At 45.1% G+C, this 24895-nt stretch overlaps 1 protein-coding gene across 2 annotated transcripts in view; it reads left to right on the plus strand.

Annotated features, from left to right (window-relative positions):
- Positions 1-17381, plus strand: part of SH3BP1 (SH3 domain binding protein 1) — a 175796-nt gene extending 158415 nt beyond the window's left edge. For both annotated transcript variants that reach the window (XM_085601373.1, XM_085601372.1), the window contains exon 18: positions 15793-17381. In XM_085601373.1, the coding sequence (XP_085457499.1) occupies positions 15793-16166 (374 nt within the window). In that variant the 3' untranslated portion in view covers positions 16167-17381. The remainder of the gene's footprint in view (positions 1-15792) is intronic.
- Positions 17382-24895: the final 7514 nt, after the last annotated feature.

Below are 24895 nucleotides of genomic sequence, written 5' to 3' on the forward strand. Positions count from 1 at the left end.
TGCTGTGTGTGTCGGCTCTGCTACAATCTGCCTCAGACCAAAGCTTGCAAGATTGTCTATCAAGTGAGATGTTTCAGAGTTATTGTTGGCTTCCAAATGGAAATTAAAGTCCCCCAATACCGTGAATGTTGGGGTATCCAAGCAAGAGTCCAAAAACGTGTTGAGAGTCCTAGAGAAAGGCAGTCTTACCCCTGGTGGCCGATATATTTGTAGCCCCTGAAAAAATTCCAAATTATTGTTTCTGATACCGAAAGACAATTCTTCAGCCTGTAATGATGGTTGTGGCAGGATCCGAACTGAGAAGCAAGATCGATATATTATGGCTATCCCTCCCCCTTTCGATTCGATCCTATCCACATGTGCAACTAGGTAGCCTGATGGGACTGCTGCGTTCCAATCCGGTTCTGATGCCTCAGTGGCCCAGGTTTCCGTAAGAAACACAAGATCCGGTTTTGCAACTTGGATTAAACATTCCAGGTCATATTTGTGTTTGCTCATTGATCTGGCATTTAATAGGATGCCACTGATTGACTCTGCGCTTGAGCGTGGAATGTTCCTGTGTTGGTGCGGGGAGTTATGAAAGGGTCTATCTTTGACTATGTCATGCCCTTGTGATCCCCTGCTAAAGTGAATATCATTGCCCATATTCAAGGCCTGCAAATCATTGTTCCCAATTTCCGTGTGCAGACCACTTTTGACAGGTTTGTCAAAGATCCCCAAGCCACAGGCATTACATCTTTTTGAGTTATTGATATCTCTATCAGTAGGGTGGGGTTAGGACACTCACCAGTATCAAAGCCAAGCAGTTCTTTTCGGGAATACATTTTGATAAAAGATGCAGGGGTTCTGGTGCTGGTCGCGCTTCAGGCGACCAACGGGCTTGCGCGGCCGAGCAGCCAGCTGATTTTTAAAGATGCCCCCGGTAGCGGAAGTGAGGGGAGGGGGTGGAGCCACGACCTACTGCAGCAGAAGCTAAAATGCGGCAAGGACCGGGAGCGGCAACAAGAGGAGCCGTGTATGCAGGTAAGCCTCGTTTAAATGATTAGTGACTACAAGTAAAATCTAATAAAAACAGCAGTGCAAGTAAACAGGTTCTTAGTTTAAAATCAATAATAACCTGGCAAGTTGGCTCACGAAGGCAGAAATTCCTATGATCGGAAGGCATCTATAAGAAAAAAAATTGATTATGACTGTAATGCAGAATGATACAGGTATTCACTAAGCTTTGTAAAAAAAAAATATAGATACTGGGCAATTTCACCTAACATGTCTGCGCAACACGCGAAAGTCTGGTGAGTGATCAAAGCAACTGCTGGAATCTGATATTTTGTCCTATTTGTGCTGAAAAAATAATGATATGGCATATCATTTACAGTTAATGCACCATGTTTCAAAATTCTCAAGCCTGCATTAAGCCTTGCAGAGTACACTTTTTGCAAGTTACAATTCTAGGAGGGAGGAAGCTACACAAGAAAACAACTTATGCAAAGCAGACTTTAATATTGAAGGAATCTTTACAGTTGTATTACTGTCATGTACATAGAAAAGATGACCTGTATTGTGACATATTTCACAGAGCCTTGCCTCACACTCCAAATGCACAACCTCTGAGCAAACAAATTCGGCAAAAAGAAGTTTTAAAACCTAGGAAAGGAAGGACATTTTATTTCACTGGTAATGGGACACAGAAGTACCAACAGTCAGTGAAGTAAAATGATAATGCCTCCTGCAGAATGTGTCGATGGGCCCCTGAGACTCCCATACTGTAGACAAATGCACAGACCTTAGGTTCAGGGGTGACTCCTCCATGTGGGCGAAGGAGCGTTACCCCACTGCCTTCTCGCAATGTGAGAAGCAGAAACATAAAATGGTATTGTAAATACCATTTTATGTTTTCGCTTCTCGCACTGCAAGAAAGCAGAAGGTTTTGGTTGGGGGCGGGTGGGTGGGCTGGTCTGCTCTAGACCAGGGGAGGAGTGACTTGCCCACTGCTGAGGGTGCTGACTGTTAGGTCGGCCCTCTGGGGCTGACCAAACCAGTCATGCGCACTCTGCCTTTTCTCCATGTAGGCTGCATGTAGCCTACATGGAGAAAATGGCCTCCCCATAGACGCCTGGCTGATTGGCGTCCCGACCAATCACAACGCTGCCATTGCTGCGTTGTGATTGGCTAAGGGTAGGGGAGGGAGGCTGCCTGCTTCCTGTTCAGGAGAGGAGCAGAGTAGCAGACGATGCGGGACCCGGTCGGCGAAGGTAACTTAACTTTTTTTTTTTTTATTAAACCCCTTGCGAGTCATGCAGGCCGCGACTGCTTAGGTTGAATGGAACCCTGCAGAGGGTGGTGGCTCCCCCTGCCCAGAAGGTGCTGCAAGGGCCTGGGTTACGCCCCTGCCGACAGTTAGTGAAAATGCTGAACTACTCTCTGTTAGGTACCATGCTGACACTCTATAAGTTATTACACAGATGAATGTAATTCAGGAAAACATTAAACTTGTTACAATCTGAGCACTAACAGGGTTACTCCCATACACAGTGCTTACAGAACATCACCTTACCTGGCTAGGCTGGTGTTGGCAAACTGTGCTGCAGTACTTCATTGGTAATCAAAACATAAGTGCCAGGGCTCATATGTTCCTCAGGTAGCCACTGCAGCTTGCGCAACCCACTGCCTCTATTAACACTGCGAAAGGAGAGTACAAATTCTACCTACTAACCATCAAACTTCTAAAAATGTGACAATTTGGACCACTCCAGCTCGCCCTAAGAGGTAAGATTGGTCTGGAAAGTGCTGGTATTACTGGTTTTTAAAGGTATAGTGAAAGATTAAGCAATTTTCTTATGTTCTCGGCTCACAGATAGCCAGACAGCACCACCATGTGGCAAGCTCTCATAAATAAGTGCTGGTGTTAAGAATGTAGTACCTGTGCCGAGCACCAGTATACACCAGCACAAATTAGGCACTGGTGTGCAGAGGGAAATGTGAGGGAGACAGGTCAGCTCTCCCGTAGCACTCCATGGTGATCTGTGAGATGGCTCCTTCATATGTGCAGCACGCCTGCCACTCGACACAGTACATGGATCACCAAGACCCCGCCCAACCCCAGCCAGGAAAAACATGCCTCAGCAGCACTGAGAAGCAGACGTAAACAGTCCCATAGCTAGCACTCACTGACAAATCATTGTATATATCTTAGGTAAAGACCATGCCAGAGTGCTGGAGCTTGGATTACATGACCTAGGAATTATGTGCGGTAATGATTGACTTGCATTAGAAAAAGCACATGGTGGATGACACGTGGCAGGGCTGCAGACAGTGTGATTACACCCTTTTGTCAAAACCCTTATTCACTTTTTCTGATCCAGCCCCATCACTCACTACTTTCAGAAGTCAGTCTCATGCATTTAACATTCTTTCCGGGCGAACTTTGTTCTGCTACTACTGGGCCGTCTGCCAAGAAGCCTTATCTCCTGCTTCTTTTGCCTCGCACTTGAATTCCACTGAAATACATTCATCATGCCATCCGTACAAACATATCCACACAATCCACAGATTTAAGTTGAAACAGAGTTCTTCTTTATATGCTTCTGCCAAATATTTTGGATGTGCCAAATATTGAGTAGAGAATATTGTGGGCCCTGAACGTCGAGTATAGATTTTCAATACGTAACCATATTTATGTACCTTGAAATATAAAGTGAACGTGATACATCAGTTGGGGAGAAACATAACCGCTTCAATTGTATGATGAACAAGGAGTATTGTACCCAGTAATATGCAAGAAGCGTGGACAATAAAATACTAGTTGATATTTCAAACTGCACACTAATGCATAATCTCCATATATTCTGTGAAATAATCTTCTTTTGTGTTTCTCTATTGAAAATAACTAATAAAATCATTTGAAATTGAAGATATATAATATACACACATGCATTGATGTGGAATTAAGAATAGTACATTTGTACTTCCTCTATATGCACTTACTTTTCAATATGACAATATAAGTGATATCAATTACCCTTTGATTGCAATGACATCTTATGGGTGAGCCCTTGTCCCACCAATAGCTCCTCTATAGCCGCCTATTTTGCTGCTAAGTAGCCAGGCGTAGGGGAAAGAGGGCAGACCTAAACATAAACAGGTCTTTTAGCATAGGTGCCAAGTTTCCCAAGTCCATGCGTGACTAGTTAGGCCAACCCTGTTTTTTCCTTTGGATTCTGGGACTTGTATTCCTGGTTTTATTCTGGATGAAATAAAACTACCAGTCGAAGAATGCTAAGAAAACAACAGAACTGGCCAAACTAGTCAAGCATGGACCTGGGAAACTTGGCAGCAATGTTTTAAAACTCGGTTTACTTTCAGATCTTACTACTATTTTCATGACCATCCGACACCAGTGGTAGCTATGTTGTGCCAAGGATTCTAAATGTACCTCTGGAACCCCAAACTGGCATCTATGTGTTTAGAAGATGCACCATGAGCAATCACGCTTTTGTGCTTGGTTTCTGCCCTTCAAGCATATTACAGCAAATCTTTGCAAACATGGCTCGCCAACAATCTTTGACAAACTAACCAACCTTCTAAGCAGTATCGAGTCCCCCTAAGCTGGGATCAACCTTACTGAGCCAGTGTGCTTAAAAAATGCGGTATTCGGTCAAGATCTGACGATCCTCTGCCCACACCCCCACCAGGGATCGCTCTTAAAAGTGATCATTGCTTGGGGCTAAAGAAAAACTAACGTTGAATTACACTGCCATCTTCTGGACAGTTGGGTGAAATACGCTGTTCGCTGTTACAGAAGATACCAGATTTCCGTGACACCTTATACGAGTAAACCGGAACTAGTGTTTTACGGCATGGGCAGAGTGGGCTCTGGTCCAGGGCACGAGTCTTTCCTTCAATTTATTTTTTAATGTGGATGATGTGTGAGAGTCTATCACAGACATTTTGCAGAGAAATCTTGTGTTTATATTTCATGCAACATCCATAAAAAAAAGTTTATATCAGACCAAACAAAAAAGGACCTCACATATGAGAAATGGGAGGGTGTCTTAGAGATTATTTGATGAAATATTAATGAGCAGCTGCTCAGGGGCGGATCCTCCACTGGAGCGGAGGAACGTTGCCCCACTGCTTTTTCGCAGTGCGAGAAAGCCAAAACATAAAATGGTGATAACTAAAAGTTATTATCATTTTATGTTTGCTTTTCGCATTATGGGCAGGAGGGTTGGCGGAGCTGCTCTTCTCTTAGAGCAGGGGAGGAGTGGTGTGCCCACTCCTGAATGCGCAAAGACTGTTTGGTCGGCCGCCCAAACTAGTCATGCGCCCTCTGCCCTTCTCCATGCAGGCTGGATAGCAGCCTGCATGGAGAACATGGCAACCCCTTTAGCCCTTGGCTGGGTGGCGTTCCGACCAATCACAACGCAGCTTGCAGTGTTGTGATTGACTTAGGGGAGGGAGCCTGGCTGATATAAATTCCTTAGCACACAGCAGTTATTTCGTTTCAGAGTTCACAGCGTGATCCAACAGAACAAAATTATTTCATATGTACAATGATATGAAGCTTGAGTCTTTAGTTTTTCTTTGGTCCAAACATTTATTCTCACAAACTGTGATTCAGTTGAAAGCCAATGGCAGATGCCAACACGTGTTTCGTCGCCTTCAGTATTACACTCGTATTCGAGATTTCCGGCGGGATGAGGACACTACGTCATTTGATTTACGGATCTGTTCACCACTAATATCGTGCTGAATAATTTACTACTGAAATCGTCTTCGTTAGAAAAGCTTTTACCCGCGCCGGAGGACCGTGTGGGTCGGAATTAACACCGCACGATAATATACACAGATAGAAGCCTTTTCAGCCTTGAAAAAGTCGCAAGTGTAATACTTGAAGGCGACGAAACATGTGCTGGCATCGGCTTTCAACTGAATCACAGTTCGTGAGAATAAATGTTTGGACCAAAGAAAAACTAAAGACTCAAGCTTCATATCATTGTATATATGAAATAATTTTGTTCTGTTGGATCACGCTGTGAACTCTGAAACGATATAACTGCTGTGTGCTAAGGAATTTATATCAATGTTTGTACTGTAGTTTTACTGCAGAAACTTCAGGAGAGTATAGTGGTTCTCTTCTTCCTTATAGCACCAGTCCAATAAGAAGACTACATAATAACTTAGTGAATTTTTCCAGGAGCGCCATCCCTATCATACTATACCACTATTCTGTCGTGCTGTTCATGAGGGAGCCTGGCTGCCTGCTTCCTGTTCTGTCTGAGGCAGGAGAGCAGGAGCCGAGAAGATGCGGGAGCCGGAGGAAGGGTAAGTTTAATTTTATTATTATTTTCTTTAATTTCCCTGCGATCCCCCTCCCCGTGACACCCCCGCGAATCTCCTCCCCATAAACCCTTGCGCCTGCCGCGCCACCCGTGAGCAATGCCGGCCGCTACTGCTGTGTTACAATATTGAAAACACGTCACTACTCCTGAATATTAGATGTAAACACATGTAGAATTTGGACGAGTGTGCCTGTGCACTGTCAGTGACCAGGCCAAAGAGGGCTGGAAAGAGCTGAAATTGGATGATACATTCAAAGCTGTTCCGAATGGGGCCCCCAAAATACATTTGGTCCAGGGCCCCCCAAATCTTTAAGATGTTCTTAAGAAACTAGCTAGGCCTCCATCAATACCTGGACCACACATTTAACTTTGTCCCCTGGAGAGGATGAAATGTGGAAATTGGTACAACTTTTTTTTTATAAGAAAGGACATTGGGACTCTACACTAAAGACTTTTCCTATACAATAAACACAGCATCGTGTCACCACAGAGGGGATAGATGTGTCTTTCATTTGAAATAATCTCCCATACTTTTTCTGCTGTGTAGCGAGTGGGTCTGTGGTTTCAGACCGCTGCGTAAACTCCTCTTTGCGCATGTGTCGGAATTACGAGTTGAGTGGTATATGCCACATCTGGTAATTACCTAATGCTTTAAATATCTCACCCTTTATTACATCTCGGCGGTCACACCTGCTGGAATTTAACAGGGGAAAAATGTATGATATTTACCATACTATGCCGATTTTGCTGCCTCAAGCAAAATCTGTGTATTATTCCCCAGAAACTCGGAATATGTGCCTTTTTTTATGCACATGACAGATACCATACCCAAGGATGTCATTATTTATGTGGTGCAAAAAAAAGCATCTGGATCCATAAAAACTCAGAGTCGGGGGCAATGTGGGCGGCAATCCTAGCTTAAACCAGACATTACTTTTATTACTTTTTTCATAAGTATTTTTCTCAGCATGATTTGTTGGTGTTTTGCCTAGAGACAAACAATGTTTTTACCTCTGGAGATGTTTGTCAATGGTGCTCAATGGAAGTCGGGGAAGGCGAGATATGTGCTTGCTTTTCAAGATAGCTACATAAGATACATGTACATGCAGTGAATCTGAATGCAGATAATTTACCTATTCGGTGGGTATCCTGAAAATGCAGCACCCAAGGATGCGGATACACAGCTAGGTCGACTTTAGAACCTGAAGAATGTACTGAGTCTTGCTTCAAGGGATACAAAGACCCCTCATTGATGGAGCTTTTTCTAAGCAGGGTGGTTACCCTTTCCCACTCCAAGTGGCATGCTTTAATATAAGAAAACTCCTTAATATTCCCTTCATTTTATAATATAGCGATCTCCGTTGAGAGCTTAGTGGGATTTTTCAAAAGTTGTGTTTTAATAAGTATACACAAAGGAGGAGTTGAAAATCTTCAAAAGAGCTTTGATAATAGCATACACAGAATTCTTGTGTCTACCTTAAATTCTTGGGGTGTCACATCTGATAGATTTCCTAAAAAGAAACTGCAACCTTTTTGGGTAAAAGGAAAACTGGCAGGTTCTATCGTTCTTTCCCCACTAAGTAATTCTGTCAGAGAACCTCAAATCTTCAAGTGGTATAAAGAGTAAGCCTGGGCGAAGCACTACGCTACGCTCGCGTAGTTTGCGAAGTTCGCGCTACTTCGCACTACGCAAACTGCACGTAGCACAGTGCGAACACGCGTAGCGTAGTGTTGCGGTCATTTTTTGCTTGCTCGCAGTCCTCAACGTCAAGTTGGCGACCGCGAGCAAGCAAAATGACATCCCGGCGAGACTTTTTCCTTGTTCGCGATCAGCAACATCAAGTTGGCGATCGCGAACATGGAAAATAAACCTCCTGGCGAGATTCCCAACGCGAGGAGGTCAGGTTTCTCATTGCGAGGGGTCGCGTATGCTCGCGACCGCTCGCGATGAGAAACTACCAGTTCGCGTTGAGAATGCTGCCGCTCGAGTAAAAAACTGCTTGAGTAGCAGAAAACTACAGCTCGCACTGTGCAAGATGCCATTTTCAATGATTGCACAGTGCCGGTTGCTTGTCCGCACTGTGCAATCATTGAAAACAACATCTTGCACAGTGCGAACATGTTACTACGCAGTTCGCGAAGTGCTACGTGTAGCTCGCGTAGTGCGAACTTCACTTTGCGTAGCTTCGCGAAGTGCTACTTCGCGAACTACGCCCACCCTTAATAAAGAGCGCCACTTGAAGATCGGTAAGCACAAGCACTTAATGGTATTTTGCACAATATGTTATTTATTATACACTATTAGTCAGCACAGCATGTGCAGAACAATTAAATAGTATAAACAGCTCAGCAATTTTTATACATATTAGGCAACTTTTAGATAAACCCCAATGATATTCCATCACACCTGCCTTACGAATTAGTAAAACCATGCTACACTCATCTGACTATTGCAACAAAATGTAACGTGCTCACCATAAAATATGAATAGACCGCATACAGGGGGTGCGTGTAAATCACATTGGCCAGGCTAAGCCATACCTTGTTAAAGCAAAATGAGAAAAAGCCTTCTCTAGAACACCCAGTTTCAATTTCCTGCAGGCTAGAATAAGGCTATAATTTCAACACTTAACCCAAGACAGAAATGTGCCTGCTTGGGAGCTCTGCGCTACAGATAAGACATAGAAAGTTGTGGGAGGAATGCTTGCAAATAGTCAAACACTGTCTTGGGTTGCTTGTATTCCAGTTCAGAGAGGACCTGCCTTGGCAGTTCGGGCTGGACTGTTGTTATTGTAGTAGGACCAAGGCTGATTTGTATATGGTGGGTCTAATCTGAGGTGGGATAGCCGCCAAAAACACGATAGGTTGGAATGCTACCCCAGTGATTGCCAATGGTTGGCATATTTGCAAGCATTCCTTCCATCACGTTTTGTGCGTTTGATGTAATGTTCCAAGCAGCCAATGGTATGCCCTAGACGTGGGTCACTTTGCTACTGGACTCAATTGCACTTGTTTGATGAGGCCCAACTAGGCCGAAACCAGTCTTCGTCTGCTGTGTTCTGGTTAGAAGAGGACTTGGCTTGGCACTTCAGGCTGGCTTCTTCCTATTGGAGCAGGACCCAGGTTGATTTGCATATGAGATGTCATGGTGAGCAAAACAAACAATGGGCTAATATATAGCCCAATTAATTACCTGTGGCTGAGATTAATTCAAGCATTCAATCGACCTCTATTTTGCATTCCTCAGTGTGACGTCCAAAGCGTAGCAGGTATTCCCAGTGATGGGTTTCTTGCTCACTGTGCCACTGGAACCAGGCTGCGCTTGAGGGAAGAGACCCAAATAGGTTGAAACCAGTCTTGGGTTGCTTGTGTTCTGGTTCAGAGAGGACCTGGTTTGACAGTTCGGGCTGAATTGCTTTCCTATTGGAACAGGGCCAAGGCTGGTTTGCATTTGGCTGAGTCTAATCTGGAGTGGTATGGTGGTAAAAAAAAGCAAAGGACTGGGCTGGGGCCTAACTAAATTTCCAGTGGCTGAGATTAATTCAAGTATTCCATCCTTCTCTTTTTTAGATTTCTCAATACACATTAAAGGGCAAATTTTGCAGTAATTTGACAATAATTTTTGCCTTTTGCAGTAGTTTTGCGCAACAACTATATGGCATAACTATATCGAGTAAGAGCCTTTGCTACCTGTAGAAGGCGGCCTTGGGATGCATACTAAATGAGGTGCTGTAGTTTCCCAAAGTATATGTGATCTTCCAATTAAAGTATAGGCATCAAAACATATCACTTAAAACTGTACATATTTTTAATGAGCCATCATTTGATATACATCATACTGAATGTTCAAAGGTCTAAACCTCATAAAAGAAGCAACTAATAAAATATTGTTAAAATAACACTACAATCAAAATCTAACCCATCCTATCCAAGAGTACTATGGGACTCTTCTCACTGCAGACAAAATACTCAAAATACCACTGTTAATGTGACTGAGGGCTGTGGGTGGTGGGCTGACATGCACATCAAAGGAAAGAGAAAAAAGGAAGCAATGAAAATTTGGGAATACACAGAAGGAGAGACAAACAGAAAGAGGTAACCGTACGTGAGAAACATAACAAGCATTAAAAATGCAATAGGTCTCGCATTTACAAGAGTTTGAGCTATTAACATTGCACATGGCAATGCCTTTTATTTTTGTTTTTAAAAGATAAATAAACGGCATTGTTGTTTACAATGCCAATAGTTTAACCCCTTCGGTGCTCATGACGGAATGGTTCCGTCATGACCCACGGTTGAGCTGTGCTCATGACGGAACCATTCCGTCATGACCACGCCCGCGCAAGATTCCGCCAGCACAGCGGCGGAATCTGCGCAGCATCGAAGGGGTTAAACTCTCGTAAATGCGAGGCAAATTGCATTGCAAATGCTTGTCTCGTGTTGGAACCATAATCCTGCCTTCCTGTCCCTGCCTAGAGGGCAGCTAAGGAATGAGTTTCCCGGAGATAAGACCTGATTTATTTTGAGGTCTTTGAGCTTGACATGAAGGCCCCTTGATGTTTACAATCCCCAGGGGTCGGGGGGTTATGGCCTTCACAGATGCCTGCCAGAAGCTTTTTAAATGTTATCTGTATCTGGGTCCGTGCGCACTCATCATAGGGCCTAAACACCACAGGAGTGTGGGATTCCACATCAGTGCTCTTCCATCACTTTCACAGCAGATTCTTCATAATCCTCTAGTGACTCTATGAACCTCCCCGTGTTAGACAACAAGTCACGATATAGCTGCATGCCCATTGTGCTGTCACCAAGGCATATTTGTTCACGTGACTGTGTGAATGTGTTTTAAATCACGCAGAGTTCAAATAATTGACTGCCCATTCACACCCAACATTGTGCTCCATAACTTCACAGTACAATGCCCCCCAGCAGGAACACGGGAAGCCCCCAACCACTGCCCTCTCACTCGGGACTTAAGTCAGAATCAAACAGCACCTTGAAGGTGAGGCCATGAGCAGACCTATGGAGTTATAACATCCAGAGATACATTTCATCAGCTCCCCAACTCAGCGGGCTACTTCACGTGACATGTCTGTGTCATAAAGAATATTGAAATAGATACAGAGTAGACATGGCATCCATGAGCATGTTGCTGAACCAGGGATAATAGGAATAAATGCACAAAACGCACCCTGAGATGGGGCACAAACCCCCAGTGTCAAGATGTGCTTCTTAAAGAAGGAAAGGTTCGCCTTCTCCCCACCCCAGGACTGCATCAACCTCCCAGTGTGTTCTTCCTATCACCCGCCCGAGGGACCTCTGCATAACCCGAAGACATTGCTCCCTGTATAGTGCCTCCTCATCCCTCCCCAGACAGTGCTTCACCCCTAGTCACCCAGGGCCTAAACGCTGCACTCCCCAGCCGTGGGTGTAGCGCCCACCAGTACCTGGCACTGCAAACCCCCATACTCCTCCACTTCCAGATGTGGCAGGAATGCCGAGGGATTCCTCGGAAGCCCACCCCACCCCTTCCACCTGAGGCCGAAGAGAAATGAGGATAGCGGGAGGGGAGAAACCCAGATGTAATTAGCCTCCAGGTGCTGTACACCTTGTCTGTGCCCATGGCACCTCCCTTCAACATGTAATGAGACCCGACGCTGCCTCTCCCCAGTGCCCCCTGCAGTCACCCCTCCCCCGGCGCGCCTTTGTCCCCCTCCAACCCCAATCAATGTGCGTCAGTTTGTCCCAGGACCACCCGCTGCGCCACACCCGGACAAAGTCCACCTCCCCGGACATCTAACAAACTGCCCAGGTCCACCGGCTGCCCGTCCACACCAAAAACCGCACACCGGCCCAAAGATGACAGTCCCGCCCACAAGGCCCGTTGCCCCCCCTGGAGTCCCGATCCCGCCTATTATTACCTGCTTAATAACATTCCGATCCTCCTTTCGCAACCTCCACAGTGAGCCTGCAGCCCTCCGAGAAACAGTCGCCCCTCCCAACCGCTACTCCTGCAACCAACCCCCCCAGGCGCCATGCGACTTTCACACATCACCCACCCATCCAAACCAGTGCCGACACTCCGGCCGTCCCACATCAAATCCTCCGTACTGCCCCTTATCCTCCACAACTAGCCACATGCCAGCAGGCCGAGCCCAGCCCGACAAAAACATCCATCCTCTCTGAATGGTGCTCAAACCGCCGCCAAGCCTCCTCCCAGCCTTTGCGCATAGCCGACCCGCCGAGGAACGCTCACCTCCCCTTCATGCCCCATCCCGCACCCTCCCACGCAGCACTCCGATCCCCAAAACCCACAACGCCCCCTCTCCTACCCTCAGCCGATCGCCCCCGCTTCCTTCACCCAACCATCCCACTCCGCCCACACCCCAGAACAACACCTTTGCCACTCCGTCCGATGGCACCCTGACCCCTTCGGGTAAAGTCCACGTTATATAAAAATGCATAAAATAAACTCCCGTGTCGCCCTCCCTTCCCCTCAAACTCCGCCCGCTCCCACGGTTACCCCCCCTCCCGAATCTTACTCCGTCCTTTAATTTCTTGCACCCATCACGAAAGTCTAGGCGACCACAACGCCAGTCACCGCGGGCATTCCAACACCGCATCAACCCTAGATCGGCAACCAAGCAGCCCACGCCGACCTCCACAGACCCCAGCCACCTGGTGGCTCCATCACCAACACACCCATCCCCACAAATGTGCCTTGAGGAGGAAATTCACCCTCGGGCGGGGACCTCGCCAGACGAGTGACAATCGGTGAAAGGTGAGCTAGGCGAATACACCAATACTCAGAAATATCCTGCAACTATTTCCCTTAGCACTTTATTAATGCCCCATAACGTTCTTGCAGTTTATTACCATTTCAGTTGGTAATATTAACCTCGCCAGCTGCCCCACATATCTCTCCCACCCTCTCCCCTGGGCAACGGCACCTCATCTCTCCCAAGGCCCACTGCTCCCTGCCCCCCCTCACCTCACACTCTGTAGCAGCAGCACGTGTGGTAAACTTTACGATTCACAACCTGGAATGTAGAATGCACAGCATGGCTCGAGCGCATATAAACACAAGCGCTCGCCATGACATTTTCGTTTGGCTTAGGTTTCTTGTCTTTATGGGGCCATGTGTTTGGCCTCATAAAGATAAGAAACCTTTTGCGACCAACGCAAAGCAGGCGAGGCCGTCCAAATGGGACGGCTCGAAAATCCAAGCTAAAACGTCACCGGCACCTCTTTCCCAATGGCTGGCCGCCGTTTACCATAAACGGTGACGCCGGCCAATGGGAAAGAGGGGCGGGGCTTAATGCCCCTTACTGAAAATACCTTGTCAACACTAAATCTCGCTAGCGAGACTGCGCATGCGCGCAGCCTTACGCTAGCGAGACCTAAAAAGGATGAGAGACAAAAGATGAACAGATGACTAAAGAATTGGAGGGAAAAGGAAGAGTGAGAAAAAGGAGGAAAACTTGGAAGGAAATAAAGAAGGAAATGTGAAATGCAGGATGGATGTGTAAAGGGAAGGGCGTAAGGATGGATGAAAGAGTGAAAGGGTCAATAGATAAAAGGGTGAATGGATGGGAGGATGAAAAATGGGCAGATGAGGAAGATTGAAAGGATGGATAGATGGATATAAAGGTGAAAGGATGAACAAATGAATTGATAAAACAGTTAGAGGATTGATGGATAGATGTGTGGAAGGAGAATGATAGGGTGAAAGAAGAAGGGTCGGTTTGCTCGCATGCGTGCTCTGTGTGTTTAAAGCTATGGCTCAAGTGGGGATATTGGCATTTTCTGGCTGCTCCCTTGTAAGAGTATATGGTCAGGGGCTTCGGAATGCCCTTTTACCTACTTTGAAAGTAGCCAAATCACCTGCTGTTCATAAATCACCTACAAGCTAAATTAGAGCTATTCAGACAATTATTGGACGGAGATTGACCAGATCAGGACACGGTTCAAATATTGACCATCACTTTGGTTCTTCCAAACACAATCCGTGCAACACTATCACTGGTACCAAGAACCTCAGTGCATTATCCAACAAGCACAGGGACCGAGCTAGGCCCAGGTGAATGTGACATGGAAGTGACCACATCCCCAGGCTGGGCCAGTGATGCTTAACTCATTAGCATCTGCTACGGGGTAGTAGTGGTCGCGGAGGGGGGTGTTGGGTGGGGGAGTGGTTAAAATAAAAGGAAAAAAAGAAGAATTCACTTAGCTGCCGGCCACCACCTCTCCTCCATCCCCTTCGGTTGACACAGGAAAAAGGAAGCACATAGGCTCCCAGACTCAGCTAAGCCAATCACAACAGTGCTGTCACCAGCATGACAGCAGTGTTGTGATTGGTCTGAGTGGCCTGATTCGGCACTGAGGCAGGGAGTGGGAGGCTATGCATGTTCTGCACCTGACTGTACAATACAGCTGGGTGGAGAAATGGTAAGTGTGCATGACTGTTTGTCCGGCCAACCATCATGAGCACTTAGAAAGTGCCCACCACTCCTCCCCCTGCTCTGTGGGCAGCCCGGCCGGCCCCGCCCCTAAACAGAGCCAGCAATGAAAAAGAAAGTAATAATAACATGCTGTTATTATCATTTTATTGTTCCTGTGCGGCGATGCTCCTCCGCCATAGCCCGCTGATACATTGTTAAGAGCAGCAATTAAGACAGTCAGACAAAGGGCATGCCTCAGCTGGTCCTAGACTCTAACTGGCCACCACATTTGTGCTCCCTTTCTAAGTCCCTTCTCCCAACCAATCCAGGTTTTAAATAGATGACGTATAAACCTTGATTATTGACCAAGCTTATAGGTAGGTTAAACCTGCAAAATTATCGAGCTCTGTGAAGTAGCTGTGAAGCAACATAATAGTGATTCATGCAACTCTTATGGTAACTGCTATTCTAAGGCTACTGCTAACAGCTGTCTTAGAGCACATTCATAAATAGCCACAAGAGGGCACTAGGCTTCACCAGTGGGCCCCAAAAAAGGTATTCTTGCTAGGGAAATGCAGCATAAATACGAAAGAATGCAATTTTGCTGGAAATACGAAAGAATGCCATTTTGCTGGGCATCGAAAAATCCTTACAGTAGAGAAAATTAGTGCTCAAATAAAACGTATTTGTTGGAGACGCAGCAAGATGAGGGAAAATGCATTTAGCTTCATCTTGCGGTTGTCAACTCTTTCTAGTGGTGAGATGTTGAAATGCAACTACAATAAACTATCCTAATATGTCAAAGACCAATGAATCAATTTGGGGATTTTAAACTGTTCCTTTAAGGCACATTTGATACTTCACAGCATTTAAAAAATATCTTTCAAGACTTTAGGATTAATTTCAGCAATTTTCCTCATTACCCTGAAAGAAAACCAGAATGTTATTTTTTAGCCAAATCACATGTTGTATCTTTATTTTTAAATGTGTTTTGTTTTTTGATTTTACAGCGAAGAAACCTGCACCCGCCCGCCCATCCATCCCCCCTCCTATCCAGCCACGAGTGGCTCCTTCCACTGGCACCAGCACTGATGCACCAGAGAGCCCAGCTGCACCAAAAACTCTCCCACGTCGGGGTGGCAGCGTTCGCACACCGGGCGGTCCGCCTCCCCCGATACCACCCCAGCCTATAAAACGCCAGAGCAGGACTTCCATGGTGGTGCCAGCAGACCCCAGGAGCGGGGAGCCAGAGGACAAGGGAAGCGCAGATGAAGCCCGGCCACCTGGGAGCACACAAGACGCCCCTTCTGAAGCACCAGTACAGAAAGCGGGGCCACCGCCGGTGCCACTGCCCAGGGCCAGAAGATTGTCTTCTGAAAACTGAAAGGATTGTACAGTACCCCTGCCCCGGATGCTCATCATGGAATGATGTTCAAGGGAGGAAAGAAAAGGAGTGAAACCTAGGGAGAGGGAGTGAAATAAGGGGGAAGAGAGAGACAGAGGGTGAGAAGGGAGAGAAAGGGGGTGAATGAAGGAGAGGAAGGCGCAAAAGATAAGGTGAGTGAGAGGGGGAAAGAGAAAATAAAACAGTCCTACGTGCCAACATTAGGGAATAGTTAGGAGTGAAGTTTGGAAGAAAACTGTGGCAATTACATTTTCTTGTTATCTTGCATTGAAGTGGAGGAAATTTAAAAGCTGGCAAAAGCTAAAATAAAGTCAGTAGAGAGACACCAGAGAATGAAAGAGATCGAGAGAGGGAGACGAGAGCACTCTGAAAGCGAGAGATACATTCGCGAATTAAAGGGAGGCTGAGATGTAGCTTCATCAAGACCCAAAAGAAGGAGAACTGGCAAGAAACACCATCATAGGAACTCAATAAGTGAAAAAATAATGTGGGTTCATATCATGCGGTTGTCATATAAAGGCCCTCTGGCAAGCAGTACTTCGTCCATACACCGAAAATGTTACGTTTTAAAATGCAAGTGAAGACAACGGAAGAAAAGCTTGCAGCAGTGCACCCTGGGATGAATATCTAATACGAATCAGAGGCCAGCTTCATTTTGGCATTTGTGATTCTATGTCTCTACCTATCTTGCCTAGTCTCTCTCTCTCTCTTTGTCTATATCTATTTCTGTTATCACAAACCAGTTACTGTTTAAAAAAAGAAAAAAAAGCCACCAAGATAACTTTTCACAGGTGGGAGCACGCGCAGTGGGTTACTTCTCAAGGCCATAGAATGACATTTTGCACTGCTGTTTCAAGGCGCTTCTCGAGGGCTATATTTGCTTTATTTTGTTTTTGGCCAGTCGGATTTGTTCTCACTTGTACACCGAGACAGTTTCTTTCTTTGCTCAAAGGGCAAGAGCTCAGAAATAACTCACAGACTCAGGGTCTTCTATCTTCACCTCTCTCTGCCCCCTTCACTTTCAAACATCTCCTCCTCCTAAGATATCCCTCTTCCCAGAATTTTTCATTGCGCCCGTACAACTAGCCCAAAAATGTCCTTGCTCAGTAACTAAAAAAATGTTTGTTTTTATCCTGCCAACGGTATGCTTTTTGTAGCTGATCAGAGTGTAATAAATTATTTTTGAAGGAAAAAGAGATTTTATGTGTTGCTTGATTGCCCATCACAGTACATGCACCTCCAGGCAATAGGGAGTATGGAATATCGAGATAGTTAAATATCATATCCAAAATACCGAGAACCAAAATATCATACCATGAATGCATAAAGGAAATTATAGATTTACTATTCTTAACTCCACATCTACATACCTAAACTATATACTTGGAAAGGAATCCTGCAGTGAAACCGGCCTCGTCCACACTTGGGGGTGCTGGTGCAAGCAAACGGGTGCAGGGCCCATTATAGATCTTAAAATGAATTTGAACCGGGGTTTGCAATAGAACTCATCAAGCCCCAGTTCTGGTGAAACGCGTCGCCATACTAAATACTCTTCATTTTGTTGCCGCTTGCCTGTGATCAACAGCTAATTGAGCTTGAAACGCATTAGGCACTAATTTATTGCAACAGTACGTGCCAGCCTACCTGCCATCATAATGAACTTTGGTCACTTGGTGTGGAGTGTGCTCCGTTTGTAGACTTTGATATATATATATATAATTACCTACTGGCGGTCGCCTGTAGGTAGGTATAGTTAGGACCTATTTTCCATAGGAAAACTGCAACATTCTATTTGGAATAACATAGGCACCGATTGACGAATCTTTGCGAAATTTTCCAATCTTTTGGCCAGCTCCGGTGGCTCCTATCCTGAAAATTTCACTGTGATTCGTCAAGCGGGGGCCAAGAAAAAAGGGGGGGTCCCAAAACGCATTTTCCCCATAGGACCTGTTTACGCAGCTACAGCCCGAACTGCTGAACGGAATTACACCAAATTTGGCAAAGAGGTAGTCCTCAGTTCAGACTCGTGCCTTTTGCTTAAATGGTGTAAATCCGTTCAGTAGTTCCTGAGAAAATCAAAAGTAAAATCATAGATATATATATGGCCTCGGAGGATCCGCGCACCCTCCCCGCACCCAGCGCACACCCTGCCGTGCACGAGCTGTATTCTAATTGGCTGTCAACACTCCAGATCAGGAAGTGTTGGCAGCCATCTTGTGTCTCGGTAGAACCGAGGCACAAGAAACCTATAAAACAAACGCGATAAATGCAAAAAGGGGGCAGGGTAGAAACACCTTGACCCCCTAGGCCTGCTCAGGGGATCCCACAAGGACCCCCAGGGCCAAAAAAAGCATTTTTATTTCAAAAACATCAGCGAGATTCGCGCACCCAGCGCAAATTTCGGCCGAAAAAAAAAAAAAAAAAAGAAGCGCGGGGCTCCCGCACTTCTTTGGTAATCCTGGGGGCAGAATTAAAAAAAAGTGTGGGGGGTCCCAATCGCCCCCCCCCCCCCCACACTGCCCCGGGGACCGCCACCCCCGGGGCTCAAAGATAGTATATGCGGGGGGTCTCACGGGCCCCCCGCAGCCCCGGGGACTGCCACCCCCGGGGCAACTGGTCAATGTGGGAGGGGGGCCATGCGGCCCCCCTCCTGGAGCCTTGAATAGGCCCTGGGGACCGCCACCCACCAGGGCCGGCTTCTGCAGTGTCCCGGGGTGCCCACCCCAGGTACACTGTAGTTTGCAATGACAGGGCGGGAGCCCGCAGCTCCCGCCCTGTCATTGCAAACTGCTTTGCTTCATTGAAGCGAGAGCAGGGAAACCTGCTCTCGCTTCAATGAAGCAAAGCTGATTGCTTTTCCACATGGGGAGCAGCATGTTAGCTGCTCCCCATGTGGAAAAGCAATGCCAGCTCCTGCAGGACGCGGGGAGCCGGCTGGGACCGTGGGGGGATTGGGGACCCCCCCCACGGCCCCCAACAGGGGATGGGGTCCCCGGGGCCATAAGTGGCCTAGGAGGGGGACCATGCGGCCCACTCCCAGATTAAAAAATAAAAAAACAATGGCCGGCCCCGGGGGATGGGGTGCCCGGGGCCTTAAAGTGGCCAGAAGAGGGGGGCTATGCATCCCCCCTCCATAAAAAAAAAGGGCCATGCCCCAGGGGATGGGGTCCCCGGGAGGGGGGCCACACGGCCCCTTACCGTTTTTTTTTTTATTTAAACAAAAATTGGGGGCAGGCCCTGGGGGATGGGGTCCCCAGGGCCAAAAAAAATGGACAAAGAAGGGCCCCCTTCTAAAAAAAAAAAAAAAGACCGGGATCGGGCCGGAGGCCATGCCCCCTCCTTACACCACTCTGCAAACGCGCCCCCTGGCGTGTTTGCAGAGGGGGAACTAATTCCCCTTGAATACTGGGGGTCCCTGGGGGGGCAACTAGTTTTAAGTTGGGGAATTCATCCCTCTTCAATCCAGAGGTCCCCTAGGGGCCAACTAGCCCACCAGGTACCTCCAGTAAGCGCCACGGAGCTGCTTTGCAGAGTGTTGTAAAAAAGGGGCGTGGCCTCTGAACACCTCTCTGCAATGCAGCTCCCTGGCGCATACTGGAGGTACCTGGTGGGCTAGTTGGCCCCCAGGGGACCACTGGATTGAAAAGGAATTAATTCCCTAACTTAAAATGCGCCACAAGGCGTGTTTGCATATGTCACCTCAGGCCCCGCCCCTTCCTTCACCATTGTACAATTATTCCTCTAAAATCAGCCGAACTACAAATTCCAATTTACTCACCTGTTATCAGGAGAGAACCCAGTGCCGCATCTTTTAGACCAGCACTGACCCGGAAAAGTAATTCTAAGCGTACTTAACAGTAACTTGTATTTCCTTCCATAGGAATCCATTGTGTGGTTTTCACCAGAAAAGCTTCTAAGTGTCCAATTTTGAAATGTACAAATATTCCTCTAACATCAGCCGAACTACGAATTCCGATTTACTCACCTGTTATCAGGAGAGAACCCAGGGCTGCATCTTTTAGCCCAGCACTGACCCTGAAAAGTAATTCTAAGCGTACTTACTAGTAACTTGTATTTCCTTCCATAGGAATCCATTGTGTGGTTTTCACCAGAAAAGTTTCTAAGTGTCCAATTTTGAAACGTACAAATATTCCTCTAAAATCAGCCGAACTACGAATTCCGATTTACTCACCTGTTATCAGGAGAGAACCCAGGGCTGCATCTTTTAGCCCAGCACTGACCCTGAAAAGTAATTGTAAGCGTACTTACTAGTAACTTGTATTTCCTTCCATAAGAATCCATTGTGTGGTTTTCACCAGAAAAGTTTTTAAGTGTCCAATTTTGAAACGTACAAATATTCCTCTAAAATCAGCCGAACTACGAATTCCGATTTACTCACCTGTTATCAGGAGAGAACCCAGGGCTGCATCTTTTAGCCCAGCACTGACTCTGAAAAGTAATTCTAAGCGTACTTACCAGTAACTTGTATTTCGTTCCATAGGAATCCATTGTGTGGTTTTCACCAGAAAAGTTTCTAAGTGTCCAATTTTGAAACGTACAAATATTCCTCTAAAATCAGCCGAACTACAAATTCTGATTTACTCACCTGTTATCAGGAGAGAACCCAGGGCTGCATCTTTGAGCCCAGCACTGACCCTGAAAAGTAATTGTAAGCGTACTTACTAGTAACTTGTATTTCCTTCCATAGGAATCCATTGTGTGGTTTTCACCAGAAAAGTTTCTAAGTGTCTATTGTCACAAACTAAAAATATTCCTAAAAAATAGTCTGTATGACTTAAACACATTCTTTCAACTGTTTACAGGAGATTGGCCAGTGCTGGATCCAGGATCCACCACTGAGTAAGAAAAAGTAGCGATAACACTATTTACCTGCTAAGTGAATTTTCTGCCATAGGATAACATTGGTGAATCTATGTGAAAAATGTTCTAAGTGTTAACTTTTAAAATACAATATTATTCCTTAAAAATCACTACTGTAACCAAAAGGCTTTTACTCAACTGTTTACAGGAGATGTCCAAGCACTGAATCTAGAATCCAGTCCTCTGGTTAGAAAAGTCATCCATAAAGTAACTAATTGCATTTGACTAGAAATTCACATTGAGCTCAATGTTGCATTGTGTTTGAAATTGTGTTGCCCATTGCAACAACTGTAACTACTGTACTTAAAAGTCTATTGCCTATTTGCAAAGTATTTAAACTAAAGTAATTCATTCTGAGAAAGTATATTTTGTATTGTAATGTATAATGTAATTAAAAAAAATAAAATATCGAAAAATAAAGTTTACAAAATGTAGTAAATCAGTCTCAAAATAATCAGTATAACAATTAATACATTAAAAATTGTCATTTACAAAACCTTTGAAATTCACTAAAAAAAAAACCATAGGTTTCAGGCCTGATATAGTTAGGAATTAGCATTTAAAAAACCTTTGAAAGTCACTGAAAAAACCATAGGTTTCAGGCCTGATATAGTTAGGAATTAGCATTTAGAAACCTTTGAAATTCACTGAAAAAAACCATAGGTTTCAGGCCTGATATAGTTGGGAATTAGCATTTACAAATCCTTAGAAATTCACTGAAAAAACAATAGGTTTTAGGGGTGTTATAGCTAGCTGGACATTTCACTCGAACAAAACCATTGAATTTCTTCCGATATAGTTAGTTGTACTAACTACATCTCGCGTGCCAGCAATCCACTGCTGATGATGTCACATATTACTTCATTCATGACATGGTCAGTGACATCACTGATGACATCTCAAATGACATCACTGATGACATCATCCACATGACAATCAGATACGCCTCATCATACACTAGTATAACCTTTCATCACTCACTGTAAAATACAGAGTGCCAGATTTAAAACCATTGACACACCAATACAAGTTTCTAAACACCCACTCAGTGATTCCTAGATCTATACACACATGTAATCACTTACCTATAGATTCACTCATACATACTGTCAATGATCAATAGAACACTATCAAATATACTTATACACCTACATCGACATTACACACCAGCACACATCCTGATCATTTATGAAGTCATCCTACTTACTTATGCAAACAATGGATCATACTTACTTTTACTTAGCTATACACTTATAAAAACACCACTTCATCTATTCATATAGATAATAACTCATACTTAGTGTGTTATAAAAACACTATTACAAGTATACAGTTATCCATACAGTCACTCATACAATCACTGAGTCTTATGTGTACTTATTCATATACAACAACTGACACATACACTGGCTTTTATTTTTCTAGTTTGTTGGACATGTACCATTGAGACATATATTTGTTCATCGTCACACCCATAAAGATATTCACTCACCCAAACAACTGTTATAACATGTAGTTTTAACTTCATATACCTACTGAATCAACTATTCACACATCTTTGGGCAGTCACACACCCCCCACCGAACCACACACACATTCACTCTCCCATACAAATACTCAGTTAACTAATCAATAAATAATATAGACTTTCACGTAGCTAGTAACCAACTAGTGCAGCAGTTTACACAACAACTGACAAAGTGATACAGATATTCACACAGTTTAGTCACTATCCAATATATTTAGTGAGACACTATAAATTAGTCAAGTAAACAGTCAATCACACTGCTACTAAATCCTCCATCCAGATATTTATTTTTATATATCCGCTCATTCTTCAATGCAAATTGCTATATATATATATATATATAATGCATATTTAAATAACGAACCAAACCACATTCACTGGATGATGTCATCAGTGATCTCATTTGAGATGTCACTGACCATGTCATGAATGATGTAATATGTGACATCATCAGCAGTGGATTGCGGGCGCGCGAGATGTAGTTAGTACAACTAACTATATCGGAGGAATTTCAATGGTTTTGTTAGAGCGAAATGTCCAGCTAGCTATAACACCCCTAAAACCTATCGTTTTTTCAGTGAATTTCTAAGGTTTTTTAAATGCTAATTCCTAACTATGTCAGGCCCTGAAACCTATGGTTTTCTCAGTGAAAAAAAAAAAAATATATATATATATATATCCACAAATAGTTTGCCCTGAAGCAAGGACGCAACATCCCAGCTGAATTCCCTTTTCAAAAGCCTTTATTGTTGAAAACCGGCAATTTCAGCTCCAAACAATTACAGATTCCTGACGCGTTTCAGAGCCCCCAGGCTCTTTCTTCAGAGGATGACACTGCCAAACTGAAATGCAGGGTAGGCGCCATTGACTGCATGCATTATATATACAGCCCACGTGGGCTTCTCATGTGAGTCACGATTGCAGCATGCTGGTACCTGTAGTTTTGAGTCCAAGCAGAGTATTCCCCCAGTGGGTTCAGTTTCGGTAACAGTATCCTTTCTTTTAAACGAATAAAATACCACTGTGGGTTTCGGAATGAAATCCCCAGTTTTCTTTTTCCGTGATTCAGCTGCGCCTAAAGGTCATGAATGTTCAAACCTCTGTGGCCCCATTTTGACTCCATGGTGAGGCATCCTTCTCGGCCGGGCTGCCGAGTATAAATCCACAAAAAGTTTGCCCTGAAGCAAGGACGCAACTTCCCAGCTGAATCGCTTTTCAAAAGCCTTTATTGTTGAAAACCGGCATTTTCAGCTCCAAACAATTACAGATTCCTGACGCGTTTCAGAGCCTCAGGCTCTTTCTTCAGAGGATGACACTGCCAAACTGAAATGCAAGGTAGGCGCCATTGACTGCATGCATTATATATACAGCCCACGTGGGCTTCTCATGTGAGTCACGATTGCAGCATGCTGGTACCTGTAGTTTTGAGTCCAAGCAGAGTATTCCCCCAGTGGGTTCAGTTTCGGTAACAGTATCCTTTCTTTTAAACGAATAAAATACCACTGTGGGTTTCGGAATGAAATCCCCAGTTTTCTTTTTCCGTGATTCAGCTGCGCCTAAAGGTCATGAATGTTCAAACCTCTGTGGCCCCATTTTGACTCCATGGTGAGGCATCCTTCTCGGCCGGGCTGCCGAGTATAAATCCACAAAAAGTTTGCCCTGAAGCAAGGACGCAACTTCCCAGCTGAATCGCTTTTCAAAAGCCTTTATTGTTGAAAACCGGCATTTTCAGCTCCAAACAATTACAGATTCCTGACGCGTTTCAGAGCCCCCAGGCTCTTTCTTCAGAGGATGACACTGCCAAACTGAAATGCAGGGTAGGCGCCATTGACTGCATGCATTATATATACAGCCCACGTGGGCTTCTCATGTGAGTCACGATTGCAGCATGCTGGTACCTGTAGTTTTGAGTCCAAGCAGAGTATTCCCCCAGTGGGTTCAGTTTCGGTAACAGTATCCTTTCTTTTAAATGAATAAAATACCACTGTGGGTTTCGGAATGAAATCCCCAGTTTTCTTTTTCCGTGATTCAGCTGCGCCTAAAGGTCATGAATGTTCAAACCTCTGTGGCCCCATTTTGACTCCATGGTGAGGCATCCTTCTCGGCCGGGCTGCCGAGTATAAATCCACAAAAAGTTTGCCCTGAAGCAAGGACGCAACTTCCCAGCTGAATCGCTTTTCAAAAGCCTTTATTGTTGAAAACCGGCATTTTCAGCTCCAAACAATTACAGATTCCTGACGCGTTTCAGAGCCCCCAGGCTCTTTCTTCAGAGGATGACACTGCCAAACTGAAATGCAAG

The sequence above is a fragment of the Triturus cristatus genome, chromosome 4_2 (genome assembly GCF_964204655.1).
Source record: "Triturus cristatus chromosome 4_2, aTriCri1.1, whole genome shotgun sequence".
NCBI classification, from domain to species: Eukaryota; Metazoa; Chordata; class Amphibia; order Caudata; family Salamandridae; genus Triturus; species Triturus cristatus.